The 16,673-nt window shown below is 42.7% G+C and overlaps 1 protein-coding gene across 1 annotated transcript; it reads right to left on the bottom strand.

Annotated features, from left to right (window-relative positions):
- Positions 1-13,900: 13,900 nt before the first annotated feature.
- On the bottom strand, positions 13,901-16,221 carry RASD2 (RASD family member 2). The gene is made up of 2 exons (XM_062491299.1): positions 15,951-16,221; positions 13,901-14,442 (listed from the first exon to the last, which is right to left on the bottom strand). The coding sequence occupies exons 1-2, from the start codon at positions 16,219-16,221 to the stop codon at positions 13,913-13,915; spliced, it is 801 nt and encodes a 266-aa protein (XP_062347283.1). The 3' UTR covers positions 13,901-13,912.
- Between the last annotated feature and the right edge of the window lie 452 nt (positions 16,222-16,673).

Below are 16,673 nucleotides of genomic sequence, written 5' to 3'. Positions count from 1 at the left end.
GAAATAATTCCATAAAAACAATCTAGTATATAAAAACAATCTCTGGTAGATGGATATGGATGACCTGCTTTCACAGAGACCCTCCACAAGTTGTGCAGTTTCCTGGTATATCTCTCACCCCTTCACCCTGTGCTGTTTTACGACCAAGGCACCACACAGTGGTCCTAAAAACCAACCTACCTTCCCTGTTCTCCTTAGAGTAGACAGTTTCTTTTTTGCAAGAAATAAAAGCAGCCATGAAGCCATGAGTCCTTCGAGAAAAAGATGTTTTCCTTTCCTCCTCCCTCCACCTACATGGCATGAATCTGAAGCTGTATTTCACAAGTTTGATTTGCAGTATGCTTCTTGCTGCTGGCAGAATCTGCCTCCACGCCCTCTCTGCTCATTCAGTGAGTGACACTAATCAGTGGTGTGGGAGGTAGGGACAATATCAAGTACCAAGGTGATTGACAAGCCTCACTCAGAAGGTACATGTACCCCAAAATGTACATGAGGGTGAAATAGGGTGTATAAATCAATCTCTTTGTATCATTGCTTGTTTCTGGAACAGTTTTTCATTTAAATTAACAGTTCACTGAGAAAAAAAGAAACAAAACATATTTTCCCCAAAAAAGCCCTATTTGTTGAAGATTTTAGAGTATTTTTGTTTTTTTTTTTTCCTCCTGTTAAATGAGAAAATGCCTCCATGTTAATCACAATATGGAATCTGCATGAAAAATCAGACCCTGCTGGGCAGGAAAAGATCCTCTGAATTATCTCAGTGGGAGAGCTGGCACTAATTTACTGCTGTTGTGCTCCAAGTACTTCTGATGCAAAAGATGAATGGAGCTGAAAGTTTGTAACTTGACTTGGATGCACATTTAGGCTTTTTGAATAGCATCAGCTGGGCAATGTAAATTGGCATGAGAGCCTTGATTCATGGTTAGTCAGCAACCTAGCCCTGTGTGACCTGCCTCACATCTTATTTCTTCTTGCGCAGTCTTTCTTTTCTCCTCTCCACTACAATATTTTTTGCTACTCCAGAGCCCGTATAAACATAGAAATGTGCTGCTGATTATCTACTGTACCTTCCAAAAATGTGAGTTTCATGCCTGTTGCAGTTTATTCCCATGAGTTTGCCAAAGAGCCATTTAATAAATAGAGGTAGAGATGAAGGAAGCAAACACAGCTCTCTTTGTCACAGAGATGTGAAGGATGATGTTGTTTCACACTATAAGCAGATTGCATGAGAGATATTTCCAAACCCTGTAGCCTTGTCTACCCTGCTCCTTGAACAATACTGTAGGCTAGAGCTGTGCTAGAAATCTAAATGTAGGATCTTTCTCTGGCACTGAAACCAACTGGAATGGAAAGGTCTGCATTCACTTGCATTAAACTTCATTACCCTCCAGAAGAGGGTGCCTGCCTGCAAACTCCTTATGAAGAATTGTTCCTGGCACGAGCTAAATTTAAGGGCAGTGTCGGGTAGGACCCCTCCTTGGTCTGGGTCAAAAAGTGACAGGGAATGTGCTACAATTTAAGAGGGGATGACTCAGTTCTGGAGTCTGGGAACACAACCTGGCACCATTTAATTTTTAATACAGTCATGACCAAGATGTCTCTTGCTTCTGAACATTTGATTTTGTTAATTCTGTAAGACAGCTGCCATCCTAAAGCCCTTTCTTCTGTATCAGGGTGAGAGGTGGACAGTGGATCAGAGAAGAAGGGAAAATGGAGGCAGAATAAATCCTGATGGAGTGGAGCAGAAAGGAGCACCAAGTGGGAATCTCCCATACAATATCTTCCTCTCTGCAGGACAGAGGCTTGTGTCATTCCACCTCCTAGCAGAACACTGGAAACCATAATTGTCCAGGTGGGAAACTGTTCCAGCTTTTTGAGGGGCTTCTGTTTGTAGTGTCCCTTTGCTTGAATGTGCATTTGCTGCTTCTGTGATGAGGCAAGAACTCTGAAGCTGTGGTACCCAGGCTGGGTAAAGCAGTCAAGACTTCTAGCCAAAAATGAGATCTATACTTCCAACAGGTAAGCTGTCTCTTTAACCACTGTTCAGCTTCTCAAGTTTTGTGGTCAGATATAAAACACCAAATCTTTGGGGTATTAGTTTCCAGTGTTTTTGTTTAAGTGTCAGGATTAACACCTCCAGCTTTTTGGGCTTGCATCAGATTACGTGCTAGTACGGGCTCATCCTGGCAACATGTTCTCACAGCCTCATTGGAGGCACAGACTTTGGGAATACCTTGCATGGACTTGTGTTTTCACATCAACCCAGCAAGTCATAGGCCAGTGGTGCCCAGCTACTACTGCTGGCCTGATGTCAAACCCCAGATCCCAGGAATAGCACTACTACTCAGTTGAAGGGGACATCTAACATACACACACTCTTAGATTTTTTTGTTATGCTCATCTGAGTTTGCTTTCTGAAGTTTCCTGCTTCCCTCTAAATTATTTCTGTTTGAGTAAAATGAAAGGTTTGGATTTTGGGTTTTTTTCTTTTCTTTTCCTGTCTCCTCCTGAGAAAGAGAGTGAAGCCTGCAGACAGCCAGAACCCGAGCTCAGGAGTGAAGTGCTGGAATGCCTCTCCTAGGTCAGGGTGTCCATTTCCTGACTCCAACATCCTATCATGTCACACAAGGTCCTTCATAGTGCGTCAAACTTATCTTTAAAAATAGTCAGGCTCTTGCCTCTGGCCTCTGGAACACAGGCAGAAAATGAAACTTTTAAAACTATCCCAAAGAGACATTTCCTGTCCACAGGACAGACTTCACCCTGTGACAGCCCCATCTGCTTATTTTTTCCCATGTTTTGCCCACTTTTTTGTGTTTTCTCTTCTCTGTCCCTTCCAGGCTTCAGGAAGTAAATTATCTTTAACTGTGTTGGGGTAACCTGAAGATTAACTTTTGTCACCCTTGGCCTGACCTTTTTTGACATATTCAACTCCTGGCAAAGAGGCAGGCAGTATGTCCCACCACAGAGCAGTTTCTGGCTTAAAGCCCATATTCAGCTGGAGTCATGTCAAGGCATGAGCCTCTGACGTTTCCTGTTGCAGCAGACAAACTGGAGGACCAGTTATCATGTGTCAGGCCTTTGTGAGGTTGCTGCCTTGCTGGCATGGTCTCAAAGACCAGTTTGTCCCTAACCTTGCCCTGCAAGCTTGTTAGTGTTGTGCCAACACACTCTGGTCCCTCTGAGGCTACTGACCCTAAACTCTGGGCTCAGCCGTGCTTTTCTGTGAGTACCCCAGAACCAAACTGTTTGAACACACCATGGTTTATCAAGTGCATAAAACAGCCCTGGTGTAGAACCACAAGGCTTCCAGAGTGCTCTCACTTGGCTTCTCACTTCTGAAATTAAAGCTGTTTTGGCTGGCTGTACACATAGTTCTGGGATGATCTGCGGCTGTGCCCCACAATGGACTTGTTGGGAGACACCATGCATCTGTTGGAGCATATCACAAATCCCTTTTTAGGGTATTATCACAAGTTTCACTTCTCTGCAGACCAAAACAGTTCTGTCTAGTATGGGATGCAGACAAGATAAGCACTGTGGCCTGGAAATTCAGACAGATTCCTGTAATCTAGGCACTTTACCATACAGTTTCTAATGCTTTGCCTGGCACAAATATTGACTTGTGTGAAGCAGGGCAGGACAGGGAAAGCCCTCCATTCTGGCAGTAATTTGTCACTCTCTGTGTGACACAGCATGAAATGACATCTGATGGCATTCTGAGATGGAACACAACATATTGCAGAGAAGAGTCACTGTGCCATATATACAAAAAGCCTTTGTCTCCTCAGCCACCTCCCTAGACATGCCAAAAGGGAATAGGCTGTGGAAACTGTGTCTATCTGTGGAGACTCTGCTTGCAGGCTTGAGTGTGCATCAAGGTCGTGAACTAAAAGCCATCAAGAAGGCACAAACATGGCACTGCAGTATGCAACAACATGCAGGTGATAAGCACAGTCAGAGCACAAGTCTGACATGCAAAATGGGGAAGTATCTGGCAGCATCAGCACAGCTCAACAGAGCCATTTGATTTCCTCTTGGTTCTGGCTAAGCAGACAAAAGCGGGAGCTTTCACCTGAAGTTTACGAGGGCTAGAAATAACAGGTACTCTCTTTTCCTTCTGGGCTTTTTGTAAAAAGTTGGAGTGGAATAGAAGAGGACAGGACCTTTCTAGTTAAGAAAAGTGGCAGACACAAAACATAGAACTAATTTAGAGACAGTTTTATCACTCACTTGCTAATGGTGTTCTAATGTGTTGGAGTCCTGGAGCATCCCACATACCTGCAGTCAAAACAAAATTTGCTGCTTTATATGCTCTTGCTTCATATTTTCCTCTAGCCAATGAGGTAAAAGATAGAGGTAGGGAATGCAGAGCCAGCCAAACACAGCCAAACACAGATTATGTTTGGAGTTCCACCCTCTGTTTTCCTTGAATTCCTGGTTGACAAAAAGACACCATGGGAAAAAATGCAAACCAAATATCTCACTTTGGAATACACTCATTTTCTCAGTTCTTTTAAGAAACAGAAACATTCCCCGCCCCGCCCCCCCCCCCCCCCCCCCCCGATGTAAATGAACAGGAAACCAGAAAAGCCTCTCAGACACTTCTTGTTTTAGTAAGAAAACCTTCACTATTAACGCACCTCTCAGGCAAAGTCACTTATTTTTTCGGTTTTCTTTTTAGTGGAAATTTGTTTCAGAACAATATTTCCTCCTCATAAATTTTAGTCCTTAAATGTTTCTTCTTCATTCAACCAATATGGATGAAGTTGGGAAAGTGCTTAAGTGAGCCTAAGGTCATTTCATTTTCAAAAGTCAATTCAGAGTCTGATGTTTCATGGAAAATCATCAAAACTCAAGGCTCCTTAATTAATGAAGTGCTTTCAGACAGTTTCCTCTTTGGCAGAATTCTTGTCTGAAAAGACAAAATTCGTTGGGGAAGATGTGAAGACCCAAGAAGGGACAGAAAACATCTGTAAGGCTCTCCCTTGAAGCAAGGGTGTTCGTTTCTTACACATCTGCTCACTGTCTAGCAGAGCACAGTGTCCTGCGGCTACCTGGGTTCTCTCCATTGGCTGCATTCTTTCTCATCCATGAGGGTTTTACCATACAAGGGCAGCCCTTTCTCCAGTGATTATCCTGTGGTGGGACGAAACAAAGGTTTAGGGTACTGTGAACTGTTTTATCAAAGCCTGTGCTGGAGGTATTCCTTTCTGGGAGATCAAGGTGAAATAGCATCTCTTGCATGGGATACAGCTCTACAAAGGGGTCACTGAGGAGTCTTCATGTTTTTTCAATGCTTTCAGATTCAAATTCTGTAGGTGGCTAAAGAGGTCTGTTCCATCAACTTGTATTTCAAAAGTGGACACATACACTGCTCATAGTAGTATATGATGCATTTCTTTCTCCTGAGATCTGTGGGAAGTCCCAGATCCAGGAGAGGGGCAGGTATTCCTTGAGATATCATCTGATATATCATTCACCAAAGGAAAGGGCAGCCAGCAGGCCTTTCCCATGACTTGGCAATGCCAGCATGGCTGCTTGACTTCCTCACCCTGCCCTGATTCTGATTTCACAATAGCCTGGTGTAAGAGAGCTTCTCTGCCTGTCTCAGGACACAGTCCAAAGCTAGGTCTAAACAACCATGGGCCACAACTGGCTTGGGGCTGACACAACAGCTGGATTACAACATGCCACAGAGATGCTCTGTTTGCTAAGAGAAGTCTCCTTGACAAGGACAGCTGGGAAACACTGCAAGAAAACAGTGCAAGAATGATTTACCAATAAATAAATAAATAAATAAATTGCCCATCTCATGAGCTTTTTGGAAACACGTATAATCCTAACAACTTCTTTTTCTGTTCCAGTGTGACCACCTGAAGGAAGACCATTACTAAATTATATTAGGTCTTGGTTCTGCTACTGCCACAATGTAGTAGTTCCGACATCTCTACCAAAATAATGAGCTGTCAGATGTTAACCAGGAAAATTGAGGGTTAATATTGCATATAGCAGCTTCTTCTCACTTTAGGTTGCAGATAAGATACTGGTAGGAAACAGGTAGAAGCCATCATAGGATATAAGACAGATGCTGTGGAGTACAGGAGATAATGAATAGGATTCTGCCCTTTTGTTTGCATACATTGGGATTTCCTATTTCTTGTGCATTTGTATATTGTCTGGAGTAACGGGGTCCTGGTCTGTGGGCAGGACTCCATGATACAAATAAATACCACTATGGCTGATGGCAGACCTTGTGTAACTGCCCCAAGGTTGACAAAAGGTGCAAGTAGTCTGAGTCAGTGCCATTGTATAAGAAGATAATTTCTGCCTTGACAGTGTTGTGGCCAGCTGGAATTGTTCTCTCTAATAATTGGCAATCTGGATTTCTCCCAGATGGCAGCATTTCATAAAGAGTATCTGAGAAGAGCTCTGCTCCCCTCTTTAATAAGGCTCCACAAGAGAGCTGTTCATCCCTGTCACCCCTTATCCATTGCCTCAGGCAAGTCTCCTGTCAATTTGCAGAACAAGTCGTTGCTCTGTCTTTATTTTTCTTTTTTATTTTATTTCCTTTTAGAAACTTCTATTTATTGCCTTGGCAATGAGCCACCCAGCAAGGAACAAACTGTTTTGTGACAGAAAAGATGACACATTCTGCCCTGGACCAGCCAAAAGCACCACCACTGATCTTACCCATGCCATCGTCTAACCTCTCAGGTTGTGTTTAACAAGACTATATTTTCCTGAAGCACTTGTTGCTGCAGCAAAGAGAGGGTGAGAGAAGATGGTATGCTGTGCATCCACCCAAGGGTCCCTGAGCTACAACCTTTCTACAGCACACTTCTGCTTAGCACACATAGGTAGTGGTTGAGAAATAGGGGCTTGCCAGTGTGTCATTTTAATCCCGTAGCTTTTAGGACTTCCCAGCTCAGCAGATGCTGAAGAGAACAAGCCTGTAGGTAGGGCAGAAATCAAGGATTATGCAGAGTGTAATTGCTCTCCTGTGTAGCGGGCACTGCAGCAGCTCAGCTCCTGATTGAGGTGCTAATTGTTTCTGGTCTGCCTCTTCACCTTTTAATGTGTTTATCCATCACTGTGGTACCCAAGTGCCTTGAGTCCAGAAGATGTTTATCCTCTCTCAGCTATCCCATGAGTGCTATTTGCCCTCTCTCAGGGCTGGGAAACTGAGACACCGATTTATGTAAAGGGTGTGGAAACTGGTAGAACTCTTCCTAGGGGTTGTTAGATCTCTGACCTGAAGAACGCGATAGAAACCCGTGTAACCTAACACACAGTTATTTTACCAGCTTGAGCTTACTTTAACTCTGAAACTCCTGAAAGCTTTGCAAAGACACTGCAGAACTAGTTTGGGTCTGTCACAGTGCTGATGCTAGTGGGTTCTGAAATGCAAGATGCAGCTCCACTGCTGGGAATGGGTTTCTTGTGGTTTTGTGTGGCTTTAGTTCCCAGTGGAACCACAGAATGACCACAAGTCCCAGTGCAATAGACTTGCCCAGTTTTCCAGAAAAGGTTCCAGCGTGTGAAGGAATTGTTTCTTGCAGCTTGAATTATCCATCACCATCCCTTCATCCACCATAACTCTGGAAACTTTGCTTCTTTTTAACCTCAAAATATGGACTCAAGACATATTGTTAAGAAAAAGATGTAAAATATTCAGTGTTTTGGTGTGTGAATTAGTGTTCTATACTAACTACTGAAGGCCAAATGCTGGTGAGAGGACATTCTTGAATAAATTCAGTCCATCTGAAATGCCTCTAGGTCAGAATAATATGAAGACACATACTCAAGTTGGATTTTTTCCCTTTTTGTTATTTTTCTTTGCTACATGATGTCCTGAAACACCATGACCTCATTTGTCCTTGTTTTCATGTTTAATCTGAACTGATAATCTTAAATTAACCACCACAATTACAGCACAGGATCCATTTGCATTAATCAGTCATCAAATACATCTGAACAATAAACAAATGCACAAAAAACTGTTCATGGACTATTCTCCAAAGGAACTGTTTGCTCCAAACAATCCAGGGATTGGATCTTTGTGGAAATGCTCTGGAGAGCAGGGTCTGACGTAAGAAGCCTTGTCCCTATTGTTAGTGGTTTGCTGGGAGGGGACCAGTGAACCCAGTTGTGGGACTGGGAGTGTGCAGTGAGGAAAGACAGTCTGAGGAAATTTCTTTGAAGCAGACTTGGGTTCAGGTTCTGTGTGTGGGATCAAGATAAACTACTGTCTCAGTCAGCCTAGCCCACTGACAACACCAGGCTACCCCTGCTGGCCATGTAGGTTTCAGTGTTTTTCCCAGTCTTTTCCTAATGGGACTTTCCTGACATCTCTTAGAAAATTTTCCAGTAGATTCCATTGCCCTAAAATCTGCTCTGCTGTCTTGCCTACATTTTCTTGCTTAATACTCCTGTTCCCACTGAACTATCCCCCTGTCCAACTCTAAAAAAAGAGCTGTCTCAGTTGTCATCTCCACCTCTCAAACACATCAAGGGGTTTTCAGCCAGTCTCTCTCAGAGTTTGTTTGCCTGCATAGCACAGAATTATCCCTTTCAGAGTTTTCCTAAGGCTTACTCAAGTCAATCCCCTTAGGCTCATAAAATGTTTTTCTTGCAAGCTCTTGGTCTCCTTCCAAGCTGTCAATATCTTTCTAGGAATATGATGCCTGGGACTTAGTGTGGTTCTGCTCACTGTGGATGACCAATGATGGTGGAGGCAAGGAAAGGTCTTTGGCTGATGTTGTCATGATGCAAAAGAAAATGTTTCTCTGGGAAATCTCAGGCTCAGATTGAGTCTGACAGGCACAGAAGAGTGGAGTTGGTCAAGGCTTATAGTTACCTCTAGCAAAACTGGAGTGCAGAAGCTGGTTCACCGTACTTTGCCATGCGTATTCCTCATATCAGGCACCGCGCCAGGAGCAATGTCCAGTTTAAAATCACATCATGGAAATCATGCAAAAAAACTTTCTTATCTGTGGTAAATATTCCATCCCACAGCTTTACAAGACATACAGGTTGTCTGCAAAGCAGATCTGTCTGGTGGTCTATGTTTCTCCACATAACAAAAGCTGAAGGGAGGAAAATTTCCCATGAGGACTCAGAAGTCAAAGATCTGAGCAGGGCAGAGCTACTGCTACTCATCTCCCCCTGCAAATCCCCTGCTCTTTCTGAGTGCAGAGAAAAGGCTGTTGCTATAGAAACCAGTGGGGGAAAATGTACATTATATCATGTTTTATATACTTTTTCAAGGAGATCCTTTCATCTGAACCTGCCACCATGTAATTTTAAAGAAACAATAATGCTAAAAAAGCCCTTGAATGCAACAGAGATTTCAAATCAAATCAAATAATCATCAGTTACTTCAAAAACACTTTTTCTTGTAACCTTCTGCCCTAGCCAAGACACCAGGACAGGGCTAGCAGAGCAGCCCATAATGAGGTAGATGACAGGAGAGTAAGTCTAAGGCAGAAAAAGGTGTAATGAGAGGTGGGAGGTGGGTTTTACACAGCAGTAAGCAGCGGCTAACATTTGAGGAAGGACAAAAAGGCTAAATGAAATTATTTCTTTTTGACTTGTGTGTAGAAAAGTATGAAATAAAGATGAAAGGTGCATTTTATAGCTTATATTCTAGCCTATCTTTTAGATTATTTGCCTGGACAACCAACCTCCTGTTGCCACCCTGCCTTTATGAGCCCTCTTTCAAAGCTCTCTTCTGCTGCCCTTTAAAAAGTTATCCCACCATTTCCACCTTGCCTTTGTAAAAGGCCTTTAACCTCTCAGACAATCAGAGATATTGGACCCCCAGGTCTCAGGGAGACAATGTTCTTTGTGAGGCTGGACCATGAAAGCCTCTCTCTAGCATCAGACTGGCCTGGTGGCAGCAGCTCTCCTGGGGATCCTTCAGAACAGAAGCCTAATTTAATCCTTTGGATGTCAAAACAGGCCTTCATTCTGTCCTCTCCACCCTTGCTTGGTTTTTTACTTAATTCACCATGATCACTATTTCCTTCCTGATTTGTACTGACCCTGTGACTTGATTAGATTTTTGCCAATATTTATAGTAGCTCCTATGTGTTGATTGGTAATTTCTTCAGGACAAGAAGATCTTGTTGTGTTGAGCAATATAAAAAATAAATCTCAGTCTTGTCTTGTTCCAGGGCTGTGATTGATCCTCAGCTGGGCCCCTGCTTGTTGTCCTGAGAGTACATACACAAAAGCTGTGTAAACCAGGCTTTGCATCACTAGTGATGGGGTTTATATGTGTGGGATGAGGCAGCTGTGTGAATAAAGCAACTTAATTACACCAGGTAAGACTAAGTAAGGGCACTATTAGCATCTCTTTCAGACAGACTCCTTCCCCCAGACCTTCCTTTAGTCCCGTGCATTTTCATGACTTCTTGGGTTGCAGTAAGTTCCATGTGGATCTCTTGGATCTCAAAGTGGGGGAGGGGGTGGGGGGGGGTGGCTGGGAAAGAGGTGATTTCTCTTTTTCTCTCTTGCCAGTGTCTCTGAGACCTGGCTGAAGGTCTCTTCTTTGCTCCTTTCAGGGTCTCACAGTTTCTGAACACACATAATAAGAGTTTCCCTTAAAGCTGTTCCCTTTTCTGTTCTACAGCCAGATGCATTCAGTGGTTAGCAGGGAAGAAGCAATTCCCCTTTCCTCTTCCTGCCTTACCTTATGTCCCCTGTGCAGAAAGGTAACCTTGCTCTCTGCTTCCCAGTCCCAGACCTTTCCACAGAACATAAAGGCTGCTAACTGTGAGCAAACAACTGATACACATACTGTCTGGTTTAGGGGCTTTAAGCACTTTTTAGAGCCCAAATAACATATACATATTAATAGAATGGCTTCAATGATACAATAAAAGAAAAGAAAATGTCCTCAGGAGCATGAACATCTAACTTCAAAAGCAATTACCATCAGTAACAAAATGCAATGGGAAGACTTAGTATTACTTTAATAAGATTGTCTGCTTATTGCCATTTGTTTTTGTGGGTGACTGTAATGCTGCTTCAACTACATTCCCAGCCAGTTTTTCAGGTGCTTCTCACCTTGAGCACTGGCTGGCCAAGCTGGACTGTGCAGCTGGGGCTCACTGGCATTCCTGTGGCATCCAGCATATGTGTGAGCACCTGATCTTTGGTCTTCAGCCTTCCCTACACTTCAGTGTTGCTTTTCCATGCTGGGTGGCTTTATGTCCATGGTGGAAGAGGCAGGAATAGGAGAAGATGGTAGAGTGTGGAAATCTGGTGTCTTTGTGGAGATGGAAAGACTGTGTTTTTGGAGGCAAGAAGAAGTAAGGAAAATAACGGTAAAGTCAATGTTATAAGACGAAGACAGAGACTTGATTTTGAAGGCTCTTTTTAAAATTCAGTTTTATCCTGCAGGCCAGGGAGAGCGGATGCCAGGTGAGTAAGGAATTGCATGGTTTATAGTGCAAGTAGTTCTCATTTAGTATCCCAGGGTCCTTTAACCCAACCAATATCCATTACTTATGCCTTTCTTACGCTGTCTACAAACTCCCTCCATGTCCTTATGGCACACAAGTCCCAGAGCCTGATCACTGGTACACCCAAGTCCCCCACTTGGGTGGGGAGTCTGTGGAGTGGTAAGGATGTGCTCAGAGGGGACCAGGACTCACAGGAGTGGGAGGTACAGATGGTAACCTGGAGAGATTGCTGAGATAAACAGTGATGTCTCTGCAGAGACCGTGTTAAACTGCACCAGGGATCAACACATCAGCACTGTTCAGGAAGGAGAGAGTTTTTCTCTCATTTCGGAGGCAGCATGGGGAAAAGCACCTATCTGCCACTGAGAAATGTGGTCAAAAAGATAGATAGATAGATAGATAGATAGATAGATAGATAGATAGATAGATAGATAGATAGATAGATATGGACACAGTTCTGTCCAAACAGGCAAATGTGTAGCCTCTGGTGTCTAGAGCACATAAAAGGCTCTTCCAGAACTTACTGGAGATCTCAACAGGATTCTTAACCCAGAATTCACTTACCTAGATGCACCTGCACAACATAAATACAAGACCTTCCTCATTATTCTTGGAGAAATAAAAAAAAAATAACACCAAACAACAACAAAACCAGGACACGGCTAATAAATAAATCAGGTTTAATCATAAACCATGTACATATTTATAGATAGGGAGGGAGATGTGGTCAGAAAGGTGCTGCCTTGGCAACAGGAATAAAAGAACAGTGTATTTTACCAATACAGTACCAATGAAGGGTGAAGTTGATAAATGGATATGGGATTATGAATCCCAGAGGCTAATTTTTACAGGCAATCATCATTCTTGGTTTCCTGTCAAATTATAGCACACACTAGCTCACAGCTCTGCCCAAACAGAGCAAGGCAGATGTAGCCAAACACAGAACTTGAGGGCAAAGGAAGGATAATATATCTGAAGGTCTTTCTGAGGTGTACATAACATATATATTCTACTGTTGTTTACTGTCCTGGGGCCATGCTTTGCCCACAGATATGTGTGCACACATCTCATTCCAGTCAGCAAGAGTGGAAAGCTCACATTTGAGAGAATATACTGGACTTTGAGGGCATACAGGAGCTCATCAAACAACAGAGCTGGAAGCAGAACAGGGATAGAGCTGAAGATAAGGAAGGCTGTACTGGGCTGAGAAAGGAAAGAAGGGAATGGACAGCCCCAGATTTATCTGGTCAGTCAATTCAATCTTGTTTGAACAATCAGGACAAAGCTTCTTTTCTGAAGGACTTCTGCAGAGCAAATATTGCCATCAAAGCAACCTTAACTGGACAGTGAGGGAAACCATGAACACTAGAAGCATGTCAGCAGAAGAAATATGAAGGAGCTGGCCCTATAATCATCCAATTCTTATTTTTGAAAAATAATCCAATCCTGCCTCTGAAGTGGTCTGATTCTATGTGTAAGTCTGGTCACTCTTGGCTGATACAAGCAGAGGAGGGAATCATTAGTCCAGTGGCCAGCAAGGCAAAGGGTGGCATTTGTATTATGATACTCAGAATTGGTGTGGCTGCTTTGAGAAGCAACATCACACCAGGCTTGCAAAGAAGCCAGATGGCTTTTTGCAGAATAATTTCACTTTCAAGCAATGTACATATTAGAAAGTGTTACAGATGAAAACCACCTTTCACTGGTAGAAAGCAAACACTGTTTAATATCAAATGCACTTGCCATCTGATTTTGCTAAAAACCTACCCCCAGACAACAAAAAAACCCCCAACAAATCCCAAATAAAATCTATAATACAAACCAACATTCATGTCAATGTCAAATCTCAACAAACATAAAATCAAGTTCTTAATGCAGGTGCCCTCAGAAGTGAGTGAAAGTCATGCATCCATATATAGAGTCCACTCCCAGTCTGGGAATGCTCAGTTAAGACTGCTGCCCTTTGAAATGCAAGTCCCACTTTTTAAAAGGAGAGCTCCACACACGCATGCACACGTGCATATGGGCACACAGAGATACACACACACACACACATAACCTCCTCTCTCTTAGCAAGAGCTGCATGCTGGGTGACTGTTAATGCCTTCTGTGCATTTTTGATCTATTTTCTTTGTAATGACGAGGCTGAAACATCTTTACTTCTCAGGACTGTGTTTTTCAAACAAAAAGGAGAATGACAAGGAGCTACATTACAAAGACAAAAAAATGCACTCGTATTTCAGGTATATGATTATTCCCAGCCATCTTCAAGGATGATGTTATTTACATTTGTGACTCAGCAGAATCCACAGGAAGTTATCCTTTCTCCATGCTGGGTTTTCTCAATAAACCCCACGAGCCTGTTCTTTGCTTCCACAGACCATTTTTTCTTTAAGGCACTGCATGTGGATGTTGTCTTCAGACAGAAGCGCAAGCCTCCTTCACTGGACTGTGCATTTCTCTCTCTCCCTGGACTGACCTTCCCTGAGAACTTTTGATTTGATGTACTTCAGGTCACTGTTGACACTTGGCCGGCGAGCGAAGGGAGAGATCATGCCGTAGGCATCCATGTCCTTGACTCGGCGCATCCGGAAGGATTTCTGTTGGAAAGTGTCACCATACTGGATGGAGATTTTCCTGTGGAGGGAAGGGCTCATCTCATGAGGTAGCTTGGCCATGCTGAAGAGGACATAAAACATCTCATCCACATTGGTGTTCTTCTTGGCTGACACTTCGAAGTAAGCACAGTTTTCATCACTGGAGACAAGATTCTGACCTTCGTCAGTGCGTACTTTGCGGAAGATTTCACTGTGGTCATTTTTGTTGCCACAGATCACCATGGGGAGATCAGCTGATTCCTTGGTCTTGTTCTTCAGGCAGGATTTAACCTCAAGGATCTGTTTCTGGAGTCGCTTGACCTCATCAAAAGATTCTCTGTTGTCCAGGCTGAACACCAGGATGAAAACATCCCCTGCAATTAAAAATAAAAAAATAAAATAAAAAAAAAAAAAGGTACTGTAAAGGCTTGTTGGTCACAGCCAGTTTCAGAGGAACAATTTTTTAAAAAGCAATTCTTGTATTTCCATCTACTTCCCATATTTTTTGTTTGGTCCTTTGACACATATTCACTCAGCTGTGCTTTAGTTCTTCTGATTCAACTCCTCACATCTTTCTATAGTGCTGTGGAAAAGACTTTTGGCTATGATGTTACTCCAGTCATATCCAGTTGCATTCCTAATTTGTACTGGGCTTGCAAGTTATTCCCTGTTTTTATCTCTTACATAAAAATGTTTCTATCTCTGCTCTGATGCACTGCTCTTCTTTTTACTTCCTTTCATTTGTATCTCTGTGTAAAGCACATCCTGTTCTGACACCAGAAAGAATGAAGAGCTGGTAGCCACTCAGCCTTAACCCTTTGATTACACAATACACAAAGCAACACCTGAACTGAAGTTTTATAGCTAATCAGTCCTGAACACCCAAGTCAGGAATGCGAGGTTTCACAGTGCGCTCTGCTGTCATTGCATTTGCTCAAGAGAAGCAGACCATGAAGAAAACTTAATACATAAATGACACAATCCCCTGGTTTTCCTTTTGACATTTCCTGACTTACAATTCCTTTTGCAAGTACAAAATGAGGCAAATAATCGCCTTTTGAAAGACATTCGTGTGGAACATGCTAAGAGAGCTTTCAGGGACTAAAGCTCACATTTGCACCCCAGAAGTTCTAGGACCCCACTGAATACGGATTGCAGCCTTGTCAGATGTGAATGTCATGTTGCCCTGGCAAGTTAGAAAGATGGATAATGAATCCAGAAAGAAGGTTTGCTGTGAGCTGTGGCCAAATATATATCTACTGTCACTTTTATAATTAAAGAATATATTTTAGCTCACAACAGGAATGGTTTAACAGTGAGAAGATGCAAAATGATCCCACAATTTCCCCTTCTTTTCTCTTTATACACATTTGATTAGATGCAGACTAAGGAGAAAGGGAAAAGTAAAGCTATGCTTCTACTGGAATATTAAATCAAGGAAATCAGGCTGGAGATTTTAGGAATAAAAAAATCCTTGGGACTTTCTTGGTTAGAATTCCCTTTCTGTGCTTTTCATATTTATTTTTCACTCTACGTGTCCCATAACAACATGCTTTATTTGCCCTTTGCTGCTCTTTATACCCACAGAATTGCATTCAGCCATTTATTTGTGACATCAATAAAAATACGAAGCAGGAGGGGAAGGTAGATGGATAAGGGAAAATCTCAATTTCATACCTTCACCCACTGGATTTCTCCACCATGGCTAATGCATTTATTATAGTTCTGGGAACGTGCCAGCCAGGAAATATCTCTCTACAGAAATGCATCTTGCAGCAAATCAAGCAGTCCCTTTAGCTATCTCCCAAAAAACCAGTCATCTCCAGGCTACACTTTTCAAGCTAACATCTATCCTTATGCCCTTTCCCCCTGACTTTCTCACCTGTTAGGATGGAAAGCCTCCTCATGGCAGGGAAAGGGTGATTCCCAGAGGTGTCCAGGATGTCCAGCTGGTACATGTCTCCCCGTATGTTGTAGACCTTGCGATGAAAATCCTCGATGGTGGGAGTGTACTGATCCTCGAAGCGGCCGTTGAGGAAGCGTGAGACGATGGAGCTTTTCCCGACCCTGGAGGCTCCCAGCACCACCATGCGATACGAGTTCTTGGCTGGCACGTTCAGGTTGCAGTTTCCACCAGACATAGTCTTCATCATTGCTTGGTCCTGAAAGAGGAAATAGCAGAGTTGAAGGAAAGATCAGAAACCTAATGGAGGGTAAAATAAGGCAGCTCCTCACCACAAGCTTGCCAAAGAACACTCTGGAGCATAGTCCTGCAGAGCAGTGCAGAGTAATCAATGGTCCATACAGAATTTTTTTCACTGGAAATGTGTAAACTTTTTCAGTCTCATTTTCAGAGAGTGGGATTTTTTTATTTGTTTTGGTTTTGTTTTATTGTTGTTGTTGTCCTTTCTTTCCTTTTAAAGTAATATAAAAATGAAGGCATTTACACTGAAAATAACATGCTTTTGAATTGTAATTTGCTGTTACATTTAAACATTAAGGGCTGAATTTATCATCTGCTTTTCAACTAAGACACCAGGTTCCTTCCCACCATCTGCATCACTTACACATTACCAGATTTTTCAGTAGAACTTGGTTCTCATTT

The sequence above is a fragment of the Cinclus cinclus genome, chromosome 4 (genome assembly GCF_963662255.1).
Source record: "Cinclus cinclus chromosome 4, bCinCin1.1, whole genome shotgun sequence".
In the NCBI taxonomy this organism is placed as follows: Eukaryota; Metazoa; Chordata; class Aves; order Passeriformes; family Cinclidae; genus Cinclus; species Cinclus cinclus.
Note: the sequence above shows the minus strand (reverse complement) of the source record. Positions and strands in the feature narration are given on the sequence as shown.